Consider the following 16,660-nt stretch of genomic DNA (forward strand, 5'->3'; position numbering starts at 1 on the left):
GCCAAGGCTACACAGAGAAACCCTGTCTCAAAAAACAAGCAAACAAACAAGCAAAACTCAAAACAAGCAACAGAAAGGGACATATTTACTCTTGAAAAGCACCTAGGTTTGGGGGGAAAAAAAACCTCATGTCTTAGGGTTTCTCCTGCTGTGATGAAACTCCATGACCAAAAAGCAAGTGGGTGAAGAAAGGGTTTATTTGGCTCACACTCCACACTGTAGGCCATCAACAAAGGAAGCCAGGGCAGGAGCACAAGAAGGGCAGGAACCCGAAGACAGAGCTGATGCAGAGGCCATGGAGGACGCTGCTTACTGGCTTGCTCCCCATGGCTTGCTCAGCTTGCTTTCTTACAGAACCCAGGACCACCAGCCCAGGGTTGGCCCCACCCACAATGGTCTGGGACCTCCCCCATTTATCACTAATTAAGAAAATGCCCTATTGCCAGATATTATGGAGGTATTTTCCCAATTGAGGTTCCTTCCTGTCAGATAAATCTAGCATATATTAAGTTGACATAATACTGGGCAAAAATTTGTATTTGAATTTCTGTTCCATCATTTACTGGTGGGATAACCTTAGGCAAATGTGCTTTCTAGGCTCATGTGCTATGTAGCAGCAAAGTAAGGTTTTCATTATAAGATAGATAATTGGTTAATATGCTTAGAAGATACTTGGCTCCAAATTAGATGCTTGTCTTCTGTTTCTAATATTGGTATAAAACACCATAACCAAAAGCAACCTGGGAAGGCAAGTGTTAATTTCAGCTTACAGTCCCACATCATAGCTGTCATCAAAGGATATCAGGGCAGAAATTCAAGGCAGGAACCTGTAGGCAGGGGCTGAAGCTGAAGCCATGAAAGAACACTTCTTATTGGCTTCTTTCCCAATGGTTTTCTCTTATAACACCTAAGGCCACCTACCCAAGGGTGGTGCCACCCACTGTGCACCAGGCCTGACCACATTAGCCATCAATTAAGGAAAATGCCTGCAGGCCAGTCCTAATTGGGACATCTTCTCAATTGAAGTCTCCTCTTCCCAAGTGACTCCAGCTTGTGTCAAACTGCTGTAAAGCCATCAGTGAATGTTGATGATGGTGCTATTATTGATTTTATCTAAATGAGGAGTGCAATGACGTCAGAGTCTAGATAGTGCGGCTGACTGTACAAAGAACAGAAGTTAATGGGGGGATTAGTCTGTATGATCCATGCTAATTACATGCTTTTGCATCTAGGTTTATCGGACACACAGAGAACTATGTGTGACTTTTGGAAAGTTTTTTTTTTCCTTTCCCATACTTCTATCGCCTACCTGTAAAATAAAGGCGCTGAACTATATCAAAGTAGCAAATAGCTTTATTCCCCTCTGTCAGTGCTAGTTGGTCTTTTGTGAGCCCAGGGGAAACAGATTTAACTGGATTCTGAGTCTGGTCAGGAACCTGCTGATGAGTTTTCTGTGCTCTGTAGCAATGCCCGCGGTGAACAAGGAAGTCAATGCAACTGTTCTGGAATTTTCGAGGCCTAGACATATTGTTCTTCAGGGCCTTCCTGGCTCCTTTGATTCATTTTCTGGATCTTCTTAATGGACCTGGGAGACTGCATAACTGCTTACGTATCCAGAGGGTTTGGAACACCCGGGGTCTTTGGTGTGGGAAAAGATGCCAGCTGTCTTGTCAAGATCCTGAAAGCAAGCCAGTAAGATATAAAATCGAGTCTCTGAATGAGACAAAGGTCTCTTTGAGATCTCATTGCAATTTAAGCATTAAAATATGAAGAATTTCTATCAAGAGGGGGAACAGGATGGTCCCCTGGAGTTCTCTAAATAATCCAGCTCGGGCACACCTTGTAGGCTGGTGTGTTTGTAGGTTTCTGGTAGTAGAATATATAGTAGATGTACTGATGGGGTTTTAACTACACTGGACACAGTGATGATCTGCATGGGAAGTTACAAGTTTCAAAAGACTGCTATATGTAGCATGAACCTAATTGGTCTTAATAATAAAAACCCAGAGTCAGATATCAAGGGTGAAACCTGAAAGAGCAGAGAAGCAGAGCAGCAACCACTAGATAGACTTCTTACGTCTACAGAGTCCTCAAACCAAATGGGACAAGACCCTGTCACCATGAATCTTCAGACTGAATGCCTGAGCTCCTGTCTCCTCATGCATTATATTTCTCTCTCTGCCCAGCTGTATCCCTTCCTGCCTCCACCTACCTGGTGCTGGCTGGCTCTGTGTCTCTTTTAGACTGAATCAATCTCACATAGCTCAGGGTGGCCTTGAACTCACAGAGATCCATCTGCCTTTGTCTCCTGAGTGCTGGGATTAAAGGTTTGTGCCACCACTGTCTGACCTCTACAGCTAATTAGCGGCTTAGCTCCGCACTCTGATCTCCAAGAGAGCTTTATTTGTTAGATCACAAACAAAATATCACCGCAGCTATATAACTATGAATATGGGGTACAGACAGATTACTTTGGAAACCAATTTAGGCACTTCTTTCAATACTGCAAACAACAGTTTTCAACCTTCCTAATGCCATGACCCTTTATTACAGTTCCTCATGCTGCAGTGACCCCTGGAACTTAAATTACTTTATTCCTACTTCATGACTGTACTTTTGCTACTGTTGTGAATAATAATGTAAATATATGATGTGATTGATATTTACACATCATTTGTAAAAGGGTCATTTGATTCCAAAGGGGTTGCAATGCACAGGCTGAGAAACACTGGTTTTAGGGTGTGAGACCAAGGGGTTTTCAGGAGTTGCTCTTAGCATCAGCAATGGGATTTGATTTCCAGGAACCTTCGGCAGGAAACCCAGGTGTGGGTCCCTCTTTCACTTTATATTTTTGTACAGCAAATTGAGATCACACCTTCTTCCGCTGGCATTTTGTCATCTTGAGCACACGGTCCTTTTCAGCAGAGTCTGAGGTCCTGCTGTAACCGCGAGCTTTTCTGCTCTGCTAGCAGATCTTTCTCCTCGCAAACCCTTGTGTGTTTTCCATGCCTTTTGCACGGACTTCATTGTCAAAAGCTACGGCGTCTGTGAACTCGGTACCCTGCTTAAGCAAAGACCACCTCTCACCACAATGTTGCACCACCTTTATTGAAAACGGAACATTTCAGATGACTTTCTCAGAAACAACCGCGACACTAAGCACGAATTTTGGCCTTAGCATCTCAAGCCTGGCACGGAGCTGGACAGACATTCTTACAGGGGAATCTATGAATAGGAAAGCAGTAATAAGCAGCTGAAAATAATCTGTGTGGCGTTTGTAAATTGCCCCTCGTGAGCTGCAGTGCTTGGGAAAGATAATTTGTGGTTCTTGCAGAATTCCCTGAAAACTGGGTCTTTCATCTGCAGAGCATTTTGCAATTAAAACATTTCATTTCTCGTATTAACAAATGATAACTCCACGTTTGTTCGTCTAAACAACTTGATTTATATTTTTTCTGTGCTGAGAAGCTGTTGACATTTCAGAGTAAGTAATTATTTTCATTGCCAACTGCTGTGTGCGGTGGACTGCCGGCAAATGATGGAAATTTGAGTGTACATATGTATCACGTAAATCCTTTGCTTAAAGGCTACCTATTAAACTAGAAGCCGTCTGCCTGCGTTGTCATCTGTACTTCGATATCTTATAGGATTAGAATGTTGACAAGCGTGGGTTCGGGCCACATTCATGGTTTGTGCTGTGTGCTGGAAAGGCTTTTACGTAATCTCTGAGGTCCAGGCTAACCTACAGCACCTCCGAAGCATTGGCAGGGCACAGGAGACTGGCAGTCTTAAATCACTCGTTAGAGGAGGCATGTGCTGTTGGCCCTGGGAGTTGTTGGGCATGTGGTAGCTCAGGCATCCCTCATGGGAGTGTCAGAATTCCATGTGCAATGCTCATGGAAACAGTTTGCGCCATGCCGCTAACAGTGTAAACTTGAATAACATTTGGTCAAATGGAGATGCAAAATAACGAACCTTCTCAGTTTCCTCTCACATTCCATTCTGGGCCAACAACAACAACAACAAAGGCACAGTTCTGACAATGGAGGGACATGCTTTTGTGGCTTGAAACTAGTGGCTATATCCTTGGAGTAGGAACTCAGTCATCACACAGTTAAATCAGCCACCTTGGCACAATACAGAGGAGGTATCATGGTAAGTGACAGCCGGTGCAGCCATGGGCCTTCCTTGGGAACTCTTTCTGTTCTGGTCTTTTTAACATTGTAACCACTGATACGTATTTATTGCACATACTAATGGATTCTCTGTGACTTTCCATTCATATATACATTGTGCTTTTAAACTTAGAATATTATTTATCCAGTTTTATTTTGATATTTAGAGTGTTGGCTATTCACACTTCTTCTCCCAAGGAAACTGTAGACAAATTGATACCCCAAAAAGACACTTGACCCTTAGCCCACTCAGTGGTGTGCAAGGTTCACACAACTTATAGCCCGCTAGGTGTCTGTCCATCCTGACATGTGCGTGTCCTATTTGTGTTCCTGTTTGGGGATAGACTACTGACTGGAGATCCAAACCAATTTTTACATGGCCTGGAGGACTGAGTAGAGCCCTCCTGAATGGCAAATGTGCTTTATCCTTTGAACCAACTCCAACTGATTAGTTCTAGCTGCCTATAGTGCTGTCTTAAGAGACCATCTGTGGTGTATTTGAGGCTCAGCTGCAAAGTGTGCTGGAATTGATTAACAATGTCTGTCATGGGCTCCAGAGGAAAGCTTGCCCCATATTTGTCATTTTCTGCTTTTAGCATGTCTTTAACTCCTCTGTGCTCTCTTCCTGCGCGAAGTAGTTATAATCTAAAAAGTGCCTGTTATATAAACAGAAAGAGTAGGTATAGGTATATTCCACTTTAAGAAACCCTAGCATAGAAATGCAAATTTAAAAAATGCATCAATCTGGAGCCAATTATTTCCATTACAGAAAAGATTCCATGAAAGGTCCCTTTAAATAGCAAGCTCCCCTGCTGCATTAAAACGATGATTCAATTTACAAAAATTCACTTTGCATGCAACTCTCTGGGACAAAGTCTGTGGTCTTAGCAAGCCGTACCTGAACTCTTTAAAGCCATGCGTCAACCTTAGCCAGAATGTCTGCACCAAGTACCTTGAGTGCTCCAGTAACTCCCCTGCCCCTCAAACTTCCTTCTTCCTTCCTATCCCAGAGTGGTGAGCATACCATCTGGGTGATGATCAACAGCTACTGGCTCCCACCCGACATGGCTGCGTTTCATTAGTGGGAAAGCTGATTGCTCTGAGGGTGTTTATGTGTGGGTGTAGCTGTACAAATCCATGCCCTCTATGCATTGTGTGTGCCGATGCAGAAACACACGCACCATTCAGACGAATCTAAATTCATCCCTGCTGTGAGCGCTGGGGTAACGTTCCAGCTGGTTGGTCCCTGCTGTGAGTTCTAGTAAGGTTCCAACTGGTTGGTGGATGTGGTCTTCTGGTGATATCTGCCCTGTATCCTGGTTCATCCATTCTCTCTGTGTGCCTTCACATGAAAAAAAAAAAAAAGAAAGAAAGAAAAGAAAAAAAATTCCTTACCCAGGCTCCAGGCCTGAGTCCCATTAACCAGACATGGAACTCTTGTCTTCTCCTGCAGCTTAGAAAGCCCCAAATGGTTTTCTGATTTAGAAAATTAAATATAATCTGACTCTTGTGGCCAGCTATGAAATTCCCAACCAACAGACATTTCCACTAAATATGTAGCATGCACAACATCTAAAAGTCCCGCCGAGCTAGCATGAACTTGAATTATAGAGGCATCCAGTACCCCTCGGGTAAGAGCACCAGCCTCTTCCCAGGCACTCCAACTGGTGGCCCCCAAAGCTCCTAAGAATGCCTATTGGCACAGATGTCAGCATTCCTGTTGCTCTGCAGAACAAGTTAATCCGGGGAAAGACACCTAAAAGAGATGTCCTCTCCCTTTCTCATGTTGCTGCGCATAGACCCATTGTCTTAACTCCTCAATTGCAAGGTATGCCTATTTTATCTATGATACTTGAAAGCTACACCATAAATTTCTTCCATAAATTTGGGTACTTAAAAAAAAACTGACACATGTTTTCTCTTAGTTGTTTTGGGAGACAAAACACAGGACGACAGCGGTAAAGCACATGAGGGGCACTCAGACATTTCTCGAGGCCCTCGGTGATCAAGGAGGACTTTGACATGGCGGCTCTCGGGCTGCTGAATGGTCCATTGGCTCCTTGCTTCCCATCTTCTCAGACTCACGGGTTGATGCTAAGAGTCTCCCGTGGTACTGGGCTGTGATAGCTGCGTAGGTACAGCCATAGATTGCAGCCGCCAACATCATGAGACAAACGATCCCACATACCACCCCGGTGATGACCACGGTAGCCACGGCATGGCGCAGGTTGGCTGGCTTTGGTTTGGGTTTGGTCCCACACTCCGGGGAATCTTGCTGTCCAGAGTTATTCTCAGAAGGCTTGTGGGCCTCTTGCGGGGCAGAACCAGGCTGCTGACCTAGTGAGGGTGCCAGGTGTGGAGAAGGCAGAGGACAGGGTTGGTAGAGTTCATGGGGAATGGAGAGAAGATCTCGTCCCTTCCAGGGCTCAGGCAGCCTGCAGATGGCACTGTCTGTTACTCCCCCTTCAAGACACAAAGCAAAGGGCAATGGTGGAGCTTTGATATGACAACATTCCAAAGTCCTCAGCCTGCCACAGACTAGAGCATCCCTTATTGCTAAGAATTTATTAGAAACCAAGTTTCCTTACTATTATATAAAGGCTGTTGGGGACCACTGGGCACATGCTGACAGGGACCACGAGGGCCCAACAGCCAAAGGCATTGTGACTTCCAGCTACCCTCCCACCCATTCCCCACCTTTCCTGCCAGATTCTCGCTGGAAATCCAAGGAAGCACAAAGCGAATAGCCATTCTTGTGTTTGTGTGTTCATTGCAAAGACCCCGTGTCTCTATCAACACTTTTTCCCTGAGTTGTTGGTCTCTGAGCATCTCACAATACCTTATGTTTAGTTCATGGATTCAAGAGGCTCGTTTTCTTGGGCTTCCTGACAGTTACTTCTTCGAGTTCCAAGTGTCTCAAAGAGTTATTCACTGTTTGTCTTGGTCTCTGTAAGATGACTGAGACCCTTGGGCATGTGTGATAGCTATCCTTCCCTGCAGTACGGGCCCACTATTCAGCTTCGCGCGCATGAACTTCTTCAAGTTTTCTGCCATCGGGACATCCTAGTTGTATCTGACCTGACAGCTTCAGGTCCTCCCATTCTCTCTTATAAGGAATTCTTTTTTAATTCACACAGGATGTGAGTGGATAAATCAACACCCAAACCCAGCTCCTCTCCCCTCCCCAGTATACTTCTCTCTTTCTGCTTCTTCCTCTCTGGTACATCCTGGAACTATGGCAGTGGCAGAAAAGCCTACTTGACTGGGCAGGACCCATAGGACCAGTGGCTTGTTTCTCTCAAGCTGTCTTGCAAACCTCACCCAGAGGAGGGTGACACTCTCCCTTTGCAAATGCAGATTGCAGATTCTCATTATACATCATAGGGAAAGTTTTAAATTAATGCCAAAAAGGCACATATGCTGGTTGTCACTTCAGCATTATTGGCACGTGCCATTACATAGTAGTTCAAGCTTTGGGAGTTGCACGCCCATCCGTGTTATCTAATCATCGTAAGATGAGTCATAAGTGATCTGCAAATAGATAGAGCCACCTCATAATACAAGATCTGCCACATGGCTTGGGAACTCCGGGGTTGATGACAGTGTCAAAACCCAACACATGCTCTTTTTGCTGCTATTGCTTAAAGTTGAACGACACACACCAGATTCCTTTCCCCTAATATCCCAGCTTCTGCGTTAATCCCTTGAGACATGGATCCTGGTTTTAAAGAAAAAAGACCAAAGAGGAATTTCCTGAGCCACTGGTGTTTGTGAAGCTAAAGGGACAATGTATTTGTCCCACTGAGCCTAGCACCCCACCCAAGGGCTGAGACGATCGGGGCTCTGCCTCTATGGATCTTACCTCCCTTTGCCCCTGGCTATGGCAGCCCTTACTAGGAGCTGTGTGTCAAGGTAAGAGGTTAGAGAGACAGAAACCCAATGGGAGTAAAGGCGTTTGATCGAACCAAAGCACAGAAGAACCCCGACTGCTAGGCCAGGCAGCTTCTCTGACCGATGTTCACCCAGGTTATGGTATGTTGTATATCCTCTCCAGATTTCAGGTTTTCTCTAGATCCACTTTCTACTCTAGAATTGCACTAAAATCCATAGCCTTGAGACTCAGAGCAAAGGGAAGGCCCAATGTGAATGCCTGGATATGGCAGGAAGGCAGAGCCTGTGGCTGGCACAGTCTCAGTAGCCTGGTGTGCAACTCCTCCCAACTCCACTGCCATCTTAGGGACTATGATCCCAGAGGCAAGTCTGCTGATTTCAGCATAAGGTTCTCTCAGAAAAGTTTAGAGAACAAGAAGTTCCAACTCCCAATCTCCATTGTCCCCCAACCGACACTGATAGTGTTTCATCTCTGTGTGTCTCAGAGGAAACTGAGTTCAAATCTTAGGTCTGTAGATAAGCTAACCGTTCTGTTCTGTAAAGTTACAACCTCACTCTGAGCCTCTGCTTGCATTCCTGGAAGTGGGGGAGAGAAGAACAATCATGAAATTCTCTTTTCAGGACTGTTCTGGGAACTCCTCCAATGGATACATTGTGTCAACTGTTCAGCTTGTCAGGGCTGTACCCTGCAGTCAGCCATGAACATAAAAGGATGGGTTCACACGTGAATAAAAGATGATCATTTACCTTCCTGTGTGTATGCTTGGGTCAAGGAAAGACGGTTCAACACAGACCAAAGCAAATCTTTTTGCCCTTAGGCAGACAGGATAGTACATTTTCCAAATCTTTGAGGTGTCACTTTAGGGCCCCGAGATTGAGCTTTACCCCGTGGACACAAGAATGCTACTTCCAGAGCAAGAAAAATCTCCAAGATGGTCCTCTGTGAGCTGTGTTGGTTGGCGACCTTAGATGTCATGAGATAAAGTCAGTGGCATTACAATCCAAGGAAGCTTAGATCCCCAAATGATTGCATGGAATGAAGACCTCACTCCCAATTTCTTTGGGCTCTGTCACAAGTAGACAGTAGACTTAAGCATACATGTCTAAAGTTGGGGGTCTGTGATCTTGATTACTCTGCTTTGGCTGATACCTTCAGTGTTTGTCTTTGTCTGTAACAGTTCAGACTAGCCTCTGCCCATTAGCTTAGGTTTAGGCAGTGAATGCAGAAGCAGGCTGTCTCCGATGTTTTGCATCTAGTTCATACTTTTCTGTTCTTTATGCTGGAACACTGGGTCATGGCACCCTGACCTGATTTTGCCTTTCCCTGAAAAGGGCTACTTATCTTGGCTTGAGAAGCATCACCTTAGAGCATTGCTGGATCAAGGAACCAGAATGAGCTTTAGCTCGGTCAGCTTGGTAGCCCTGGTCCAGGTTTATGACTGAAGAGGAGGATGCCAATCCTGCCTGCACTGCTGTAGATGTCCCAAATGCTTCTTTTTAACATTGACAAAGGTTCTTCCTTGATGAAACTCCCTTTTTGGGTGATGGTTTGTTTTATGCCTATGATTTGGTTATGAAAGCAATGGCTCTAGCCACCTCACCTCCAGATGTGCTTGCTTTTGTTTTTGACCTACCAGAATGATGTTACTAAGTTATGTAGTTGTCATTGTGAGTTAACTTCAACATTGGTTGGTTAGCAATGTATTGATTGCTCTTAGACTATTGAGAACCTTCTGAATTTGATGTTGCAAGTTTGAGTTTTTACTGTATATAGATCGTGGCTCCAAATGCTGGCCCTTTCCCCCTCTAATTCCTATCTGCAGCTCTTAGATCTTCCTGAGCAATGGGCCCAAGCTCACAGTCACCAACAAAGCTCCCCCTTGAAGTATGTGACAAATATTCCAAATATGTTCCCTTCCTGAATCTCCTGCTGAGCATTTCCCCAGACTCTCCCACTGCCCCATTCCCTATCTGCTAAAAGCGTCATCATTTATGTAATTACAAAGCAGAATAAAATACAAAAGAATTTCTCATAATTGCTTTCTCCATTCTCCCAGTCCATCACCTCCTCCAGCCCCTCAGTAGTTTCTACCACTGCACTGTTCCAAATGCCAATCACTTGTTACAGCCTTGGTTTAGGCCACTGTCATCTTTTCTCTGATCCACTAAGGTCACACTGGCTTCAACAGCCTTTTCTCTGCCCTCTGAGAGTCAACAGAGTGGCATTTTACACAATGGTCAGATTATACTATACTGTTCCCTAGATGAGAACCCCTTAGGACTCCCCACCTCCCTTAGGATCAAGTCCAGGCAGGGCACCTGCTCTGCACATACATGGGGACTGGGCCAGCACCCACGATGTCCTGGGCATTATCTCCACCCAGACTCCCTTGGTTGTCTCTCACTAAGCCATGTTACCTAGTCACCAGCCCTTCGCACATTCTGTGCCCCACCTCCACAGTTATCATCCCTTCTTCCTTTCCTGCTTCTGGTTCTTACGCAGGTTAGTTTCTTGGGAGTCTTTTCTTCCCCATCCTATCTAAACTGGAGCACATTCCCACCCAACTTCACATATACCCTGCCTGACTGTCTTAGCATTGCCGTCGGAACCCATCCATACCTTTATTCTTTTAAATAATATCTGTTTTGACCCTTCCAATGTCACCTTCATAACGATAAGCTGTCCCCATTCGCTGCCTTTTTCTCTGAGTCTAGAATAGTGCCTGGCACATCGAGGGCATTCGAGGAGAGGAGCACAGGAGCAGAGCTCAGAGAAGCAATATGGGGCTCAGGAAAGAGCGTAAGGCCACGGCCCAACAGTCACGCTGCCTCTTCGCTCTTGTGCTTCTCCTGTGCAACCTCAGACCAGTCACTGAACTTCTCTGGGATTCTGTTTCCCAATGACAACAGAGACTGCCAGGTTTTTCTCTCTCGTCTCAGCAAGGACTGTAAGGTGTACTATATGGTTTCTGTCACAACTGCTCCACCATAGCCGCTTGTATAAGACACCTGTTCAGTATATAATGAAATGGTATGGCTGTGTTCAAATCAAGCTTTATTTATAATCAGGGGGAAAAAAAGGCAAGATTTGGCCCTTAGTCTATAGGTTATAGAATGATTTCCAAAGTTTACTCCCTCTGATATTCTGGGCTCTTTTACTTAGATTTCGGCTTCTGTTTAAAGAAATAGTAACTTTAGATGGGGGGGGAGCAGGGAGGGATTTCTGGACCCAGATTCAGTATTTGGTGAGATTCACAGCCATCATTAGGTAGAAATGGAAAGAGAGGGAAGCTATCTTAAGGAGTGAGAGCCTCAGCCTCAGTCTGATCATGCTTGGAAATTAAAGCTGAGAACCCTCTGGTGCCCGCTTCCTGGATAGAAGCCCATGTCATCTGCACGCACACTGTGATAAACAGAAATACCCACATGGAAACTTCCTCCACACTCCAGCAGACGCTTACTCCTTTGCCACACTCTGAAGCTGGCGTGACATCCATACTAAGATGTGCAAAAGCCTACATCTCAACCCTCTTGAGATGCGAAGGATGGAAGAGGTCCACCTTCGACTGGTGACGCCCACAACAGCATCCCTAAGACCCACTACTAACCTGCAAAGGTGAATCTCTCCAGCCAGAGTTTCAGACCCACCAAGTGGCAGTCACATTTCCAAGGGTTGTTCTTTAGAAGTACCAGCCTCACCTTGGGCATGGCCTCCAGAAGTGTACGCTCCAGATGTTGGAGACTATTCCGCTGCACGGCGAACACCGTCAGATTCTCCCAAGGCTTGCCCAGGGATGTGGGCAGGAGAGTGAGGCTGTTGGATGACAGATCCAGCTGCCTGAGTCCAGGTAGGGCGTGGGCAAGGCTGGCTTCCAGGGAAAGCAGGGAATTTTGGGTTAGGTTTAAAACCTCCAAGTGCCGAAGCCCATAGAAAGCCTCTGACGCCAGATTCGAAAGAGAGTTGTTGGATAAATTTAGGGTGCTGAGCAGCGGCACAGACCTGAATGCAATAGCAGGAAGCCAGTGGATCTGGTTATCTTGTAAGAGCAGGGTTAGCGTCCATGGGGGTAGATCAGGAGGAATCTTGGACAGCCCCTGGCCACTGCAGTCCACAGATTTCGAAGGTCGGTGGCACGAACATTTCTTGGGACAGCTGCCCACACCTGGGAGCAGGATGCTCACACTGGAAAACAGCAGCAGAACACCTGAAACAGAGGGGAGAGCCAGCCACTGTATGAGCAATGGTCGCTACCAGCCAGGGAATTCACAGGTAATGTGGTCCTGAGCCGGCAGTGTCTTCCGGCTACCCAGAAAGGAAGTTCTCACTTTCTTAGCAGAATGGGACTGAGTGTACCCAGCCCATCCCTGTAGCATCCTCTTTTCTGCAGCCTTGGAGAAGTAACTGGAAGCTTGATATGACATGGGGAGAAGAAAGTCATTGTGGGGCACATGTCCTTTGGGGGTCAGAGCCAAATATGCGGGCTGTGGCAGATCAAAAGGCAGCAGAGGTTCTTATGGTCGCACTTCTAAAGAGAGCTCTTTAGAGGGCAGGCCAATTGAGCTTTGTATGGCGGTGGGAATGTTCTGTGTCTCCCCTCCAACACAGGTGTCGCTAGCCACCTTCAGTACTGACGGTTACTGAGCTCACAAAATGTGACTGCTGCAACCCAAGAACTGACTTTGATTTTTCACTTGGTTTTAATTCATTTAAACTTAAAGGATCAGACATGACTTCAGGTGACTGTATTGGCTAAGGCATGCCCTACAAACAGCTGTAGCAGGGGAAGCCCCATCTGTGATGATTGTCTCTGCTCCATTTCTTTATATAAAGTTTTTAAACTTACCCCAAATTATTAGAAATAACATGATAAGCATTTTTATTTTGGTAACCCATGGCAGCCACTCAGGCTGTTGGACTTGCCTCATCTTGCTTTCACTGGGAAGTGCAGTGCTTGCATGGGCGGACAACCCTTCTCTGATCAGCCCAGCCTTTTCTCACAGAAGCCCGTGCACAGACTTAGCGGGTTGACGTCTTTAGATATTTTCAAAATCACAGTGACTGTCTGGGATGACAGCTATGTGTCACTGCGTCCAGGGTTTATGACAGAGCTGAAATGCTCACAGCACTTCCAACTGCAGTTGAAATGGGGGCAGAGCCTATCTCCTGAATGCTCTCATTAGACCTTTGGAGTTATCTAAGGGTTTCTCCCCCAGAAGCTGAATACTAAACCCAGGGTCTTGTACTTGCCAGGCAAGTGATCTCCCACTGAGTCAAATCCACAGGTTGTAAAGGTGCTATCATGTGCTCAAATTCTCTTCATTTGCTCCAGCACCCAGCATTTCCAGACTTACAAAGTATTAGGAACTTGTCTTGAAGGAGACTGTTAGGTATTCCTTCTGATTTTTATTCCCAAAATTGCTGGAGATGCTCTCCGAGATACAAAAATATTATAATGAGCATTGTAAAATGTAGAGGTTAATAAGAATAATAGCAGATGACCAGCCAGCATGTACTTCTGGGCAGGGATCACTCTTATTGCTTCATAGCTACAGATTCACCCCAATGACCTTGTCAGCGTGGTTTTTGCCTTCAGCATTTAGAAGGAAAAAAGAGAGGTACAGAGAGGCAAAGTCATTTCCCAGGGTCACAGAAATAGCAAACAATAGAAAATATTTTGAATCCACACTGTCTACAGAATCTGAGAATTCTTATCTGCCATAGTCCTCCACCGAGAGCGACGTGGGGCAGCAGTCGGGGAGGGATTTGTACGGTGTTGAACTGGTTTTCAAATATATCCATATAAATGTAATCATAAGTGTATCCTATCTGCAATCTGTCCCGTTTAGTCAAAACATGGGTATTTGAAAGCTTCTTCATTTCTTTTAACTAATGTGGCATGTTCTGTGTGTGTGACCATGTCAAATTCAGTATCCACTCGTCTCTCATCAAGGAAGGGGCATTTGAGGTGCCAGGGTTCCCTTCTCTCTTTATCACAAATGATGCTGTAAAAAGATCCCTGACCCAACACTGCACGGTTATATTGGGATGTGGGGGAGGGCTCCCCTGAATCCAGAGTGGGGTTCATTGTCAGGATTGATATTTTCTCCAAAAACTGCTTAATCATTCTTCAAAGTTCTGTCTCCCTCCCTTTTCCTCTCCTGGGATTTGAATTTCTAAGTATGGCAAGCATCTGTCAAGGGCACTCCTTTGAACCGTAGAGGCATTTACAGGGCCACTGAATGCTATTCAAAACCGAGAATGGTTATCAGCACGAAGGCTTTCAAGGGAAGGTTATTTGTTTGTTGGTGGTTTGGGCTTCACCTAGGGGGAACATAGCATGACTGTCAAATGTACTACATCTTGATTTCCCTGCTTTGAACTCTGCTCATGGCTTCTAGTGCCCAGGCCTGTAAGGCAAGCAATTGAGGAGCTTTCCAAGGGGTGTTGTTTGCTTTGATTTAGTTCAAGAGACACGGAAAATCACGGTCTTTCCTCAACAAAAGGCTACAGCCCTGGTTTTCTTTTCTCTAATTTTTCAGATATCCAAATGGCTTCTTTCAAAACCCAAATGACTTTCCACTAGAAATCACCCAACATCCTTACTGTTGTCTGAGATGGAAGTGTTAATTAGTTGCAGGGGACCAGTTCTCAAAATCTAGAATATGTTTCTTCACCCAGTCCCCTTATAAAAACAAAAGGCTTACCTTCCTGAGATGGGGGCCAGTTTGTTCCTCTTTTCTTGACCTCCCACTTCCCCAAAGGGAATAATAAATGAACTCCAACTCAAGGTACTACATTGTCTATGAAATGGCCCATGGCAACCCAAGTGTGTCTACACCACAGCTACACACATTTGTCTCCAGCTGCCCGACCCCCCCCTCCCCCGCTCAGCATGGTGAAACATCCATCTTCCCACTGAGAAGTATTTTTTGCATCTGTCCAATGTTTTAAGAAAGACAGGTTTAAATTGATTTCTCAGAGCCACTTCTCCGAGGGGACCCCTTCCTTCTCTCCATGGGTGACTTGTGGGGTAGGGGCAGTGGAATTCATTACTGCTCACCTTTCATGGCTCAGTCTCTGCAGTGCGAGCCCTCAGTCAACACGAACCTGCTTTGTGTGCTTACAGATCAACACACCCGGGCCACGGCAAACCTGACGTCCAGCTTTCTATTCACTTTCCCGGGATCCAGCGTGGGCTTTCTCTGCTGCAGAAAACAGTGGCTGCTTGCAGGAGGTCACGGCTTTAAGCAGCCCACCCCCTTGTCCCCGTCTGCTGTGGTCCTTTTCCATAAGAGGATCTTTTGATTGTGTCCCCGTCTTTTTTCTCACAGTGTCAGCCTCCCTGGGATCTCCTCTGCCTCCCCCATTCAGACAGCGAGCCACATAAAGAATGTTGGTCAGCCCTTACTGAACAGCTGTAGCATTCAAACATGACCCCGGTGGCCTGGCCTTTTTGATTATTTAATCTGCTTGAAGTCCAGGGCACCAAAATAAAACAGCCTTCTTAATCCGGCTGTGGCTTCTGCATTCTGTTGACTTATCAACCATGCTGTATCAACCCTCACTGGGCGGGGGTGCCTGAAACAGATCCCCAACTCAAGGGTCTCACCACACAGCCAGCCAAGTGTGTAATATGAGAACAAATTGGCCTGCTGGAGGCTAGCACAGTTTCTACGGTGTACTTCTTTGGCTATCAAGGGTGCATTCTGCCCACATCTTTGGAGACTAGCCATATTGACAGGTCTCCATGCCCTGAAACACACAGCCGTGGTCCTTCCGTAGACATTTCCAAGCCCTCATCCCCAGTGCCACCAATATGTCTCAGCTACTTTGCTGTTTGATCCTTGCCCGCTTCCCCCTCCCCCTCATTGAATTGACCTTCTGGAGCTTCTGACCTTCTGAAAGCATGAAATACTCGGTTTTCTGCACTCCCTAATGCTGACGTTCACGGCCCTTTCTCAAGCCTCTTCACATAGGAAACAAGAAAATTGACTCTGTAGGAGCTGGACAGCAATGAACTTGCTTGTTTACCAGTAGCCAGTGCTGCTAACTTCCCTAATGGGGCTAAAACCATCTCTTTGAATGCGCAGATGCCTGGCCATTGACCAAAGTGGACTTCCGGTGCCTGAAGTGAGCCTGTTTTTACACTCCAGATTGTTCCACAGATCTTCTGTGACTGGTCAGGTGACAAAGTCACTTTTTATTGAGGTTGTATAAAGTAAGCCTCTGGCCCCAAGAAGTATAGTTGAGCGGTTGAGTGTAAACTCTGGGATCAGATAGGTCTGAATTAAGCTTGCCCACACAAACCTTCATCTCGTATGGGGCTAATGGTACTCAGTGCTTTTCAAGATTGTGTCCAGGATTAAATCCAGCCCAGAGTGACTTCATGAAGGCTACCCGAGGGTGCAATGACCCTTGAGAGTACCCCCAGGACTTCTGATCTGCTCTCAATAGAAGAGGTCCAGGGCAAGCTTGACTCCTCATTCCATTCTGAGGTAGTCGGTTACTGAGGGAGGCAAGGAATCCCCTGTATGTGGGACCTGATATTGTATGCTGTTCTTCTGAACAGTGCCTTGGGAGAGATCTTTCCTCT

At 45.9% G+C, this 16,660-nt stretch overlaps 2 protein-coding genes across 3 annotated transcripts in view; one reads left to right on the plus strand and one right to left on the minus strand.

The window, feature by feature from the left end:
• The window catches only part of Cacna2d3 (calcium voltage-gated channel auxiliary subunit alpha2delta 3), an 833,716-nt gene that overhangs the window by 697,543 nt on the left and 119,513 nt on the right, over positions 1 to 16,660 (plus strand). The gene's annotated exons all lie outside the window — the stretch shown is intronic.
• Lrtm1 (leucine rich repeats and transmembrane domains 1) lies at positions 6,181 to 16,380 on the minus strand. The gene is made up of 4 exons (XM_026779767.1): positions 16,375 to 16,380; positions 15,204 to 15,272; positions 11,675 to 12,296; positions 6,181 to 6,638 (listed from the first exon to the last, which is right to left on the minus strand). The coding sequence occupies exons 1-4, from the start codon at positions 16,378 to 16,380 to the stop codon at positions 6,181 to 6,183; spliced, it is 1,155 nt and encodes a 384-aa protein (XP_026635568.1).

Source organism: Microtus ochrogaster, chromosome 6, assembly GCF_000317375.1.
Source record: "Microtus ochrogaster isolate Prairie Vole_2 chromosome 6, MicOch1.0, whole genome shotgun sequence".
NCBI lineage: Eukaryota > Metazoa > Chordata > Mammalia > Rodentia > Cricetidae > Microtus > Microtus ochrogaster.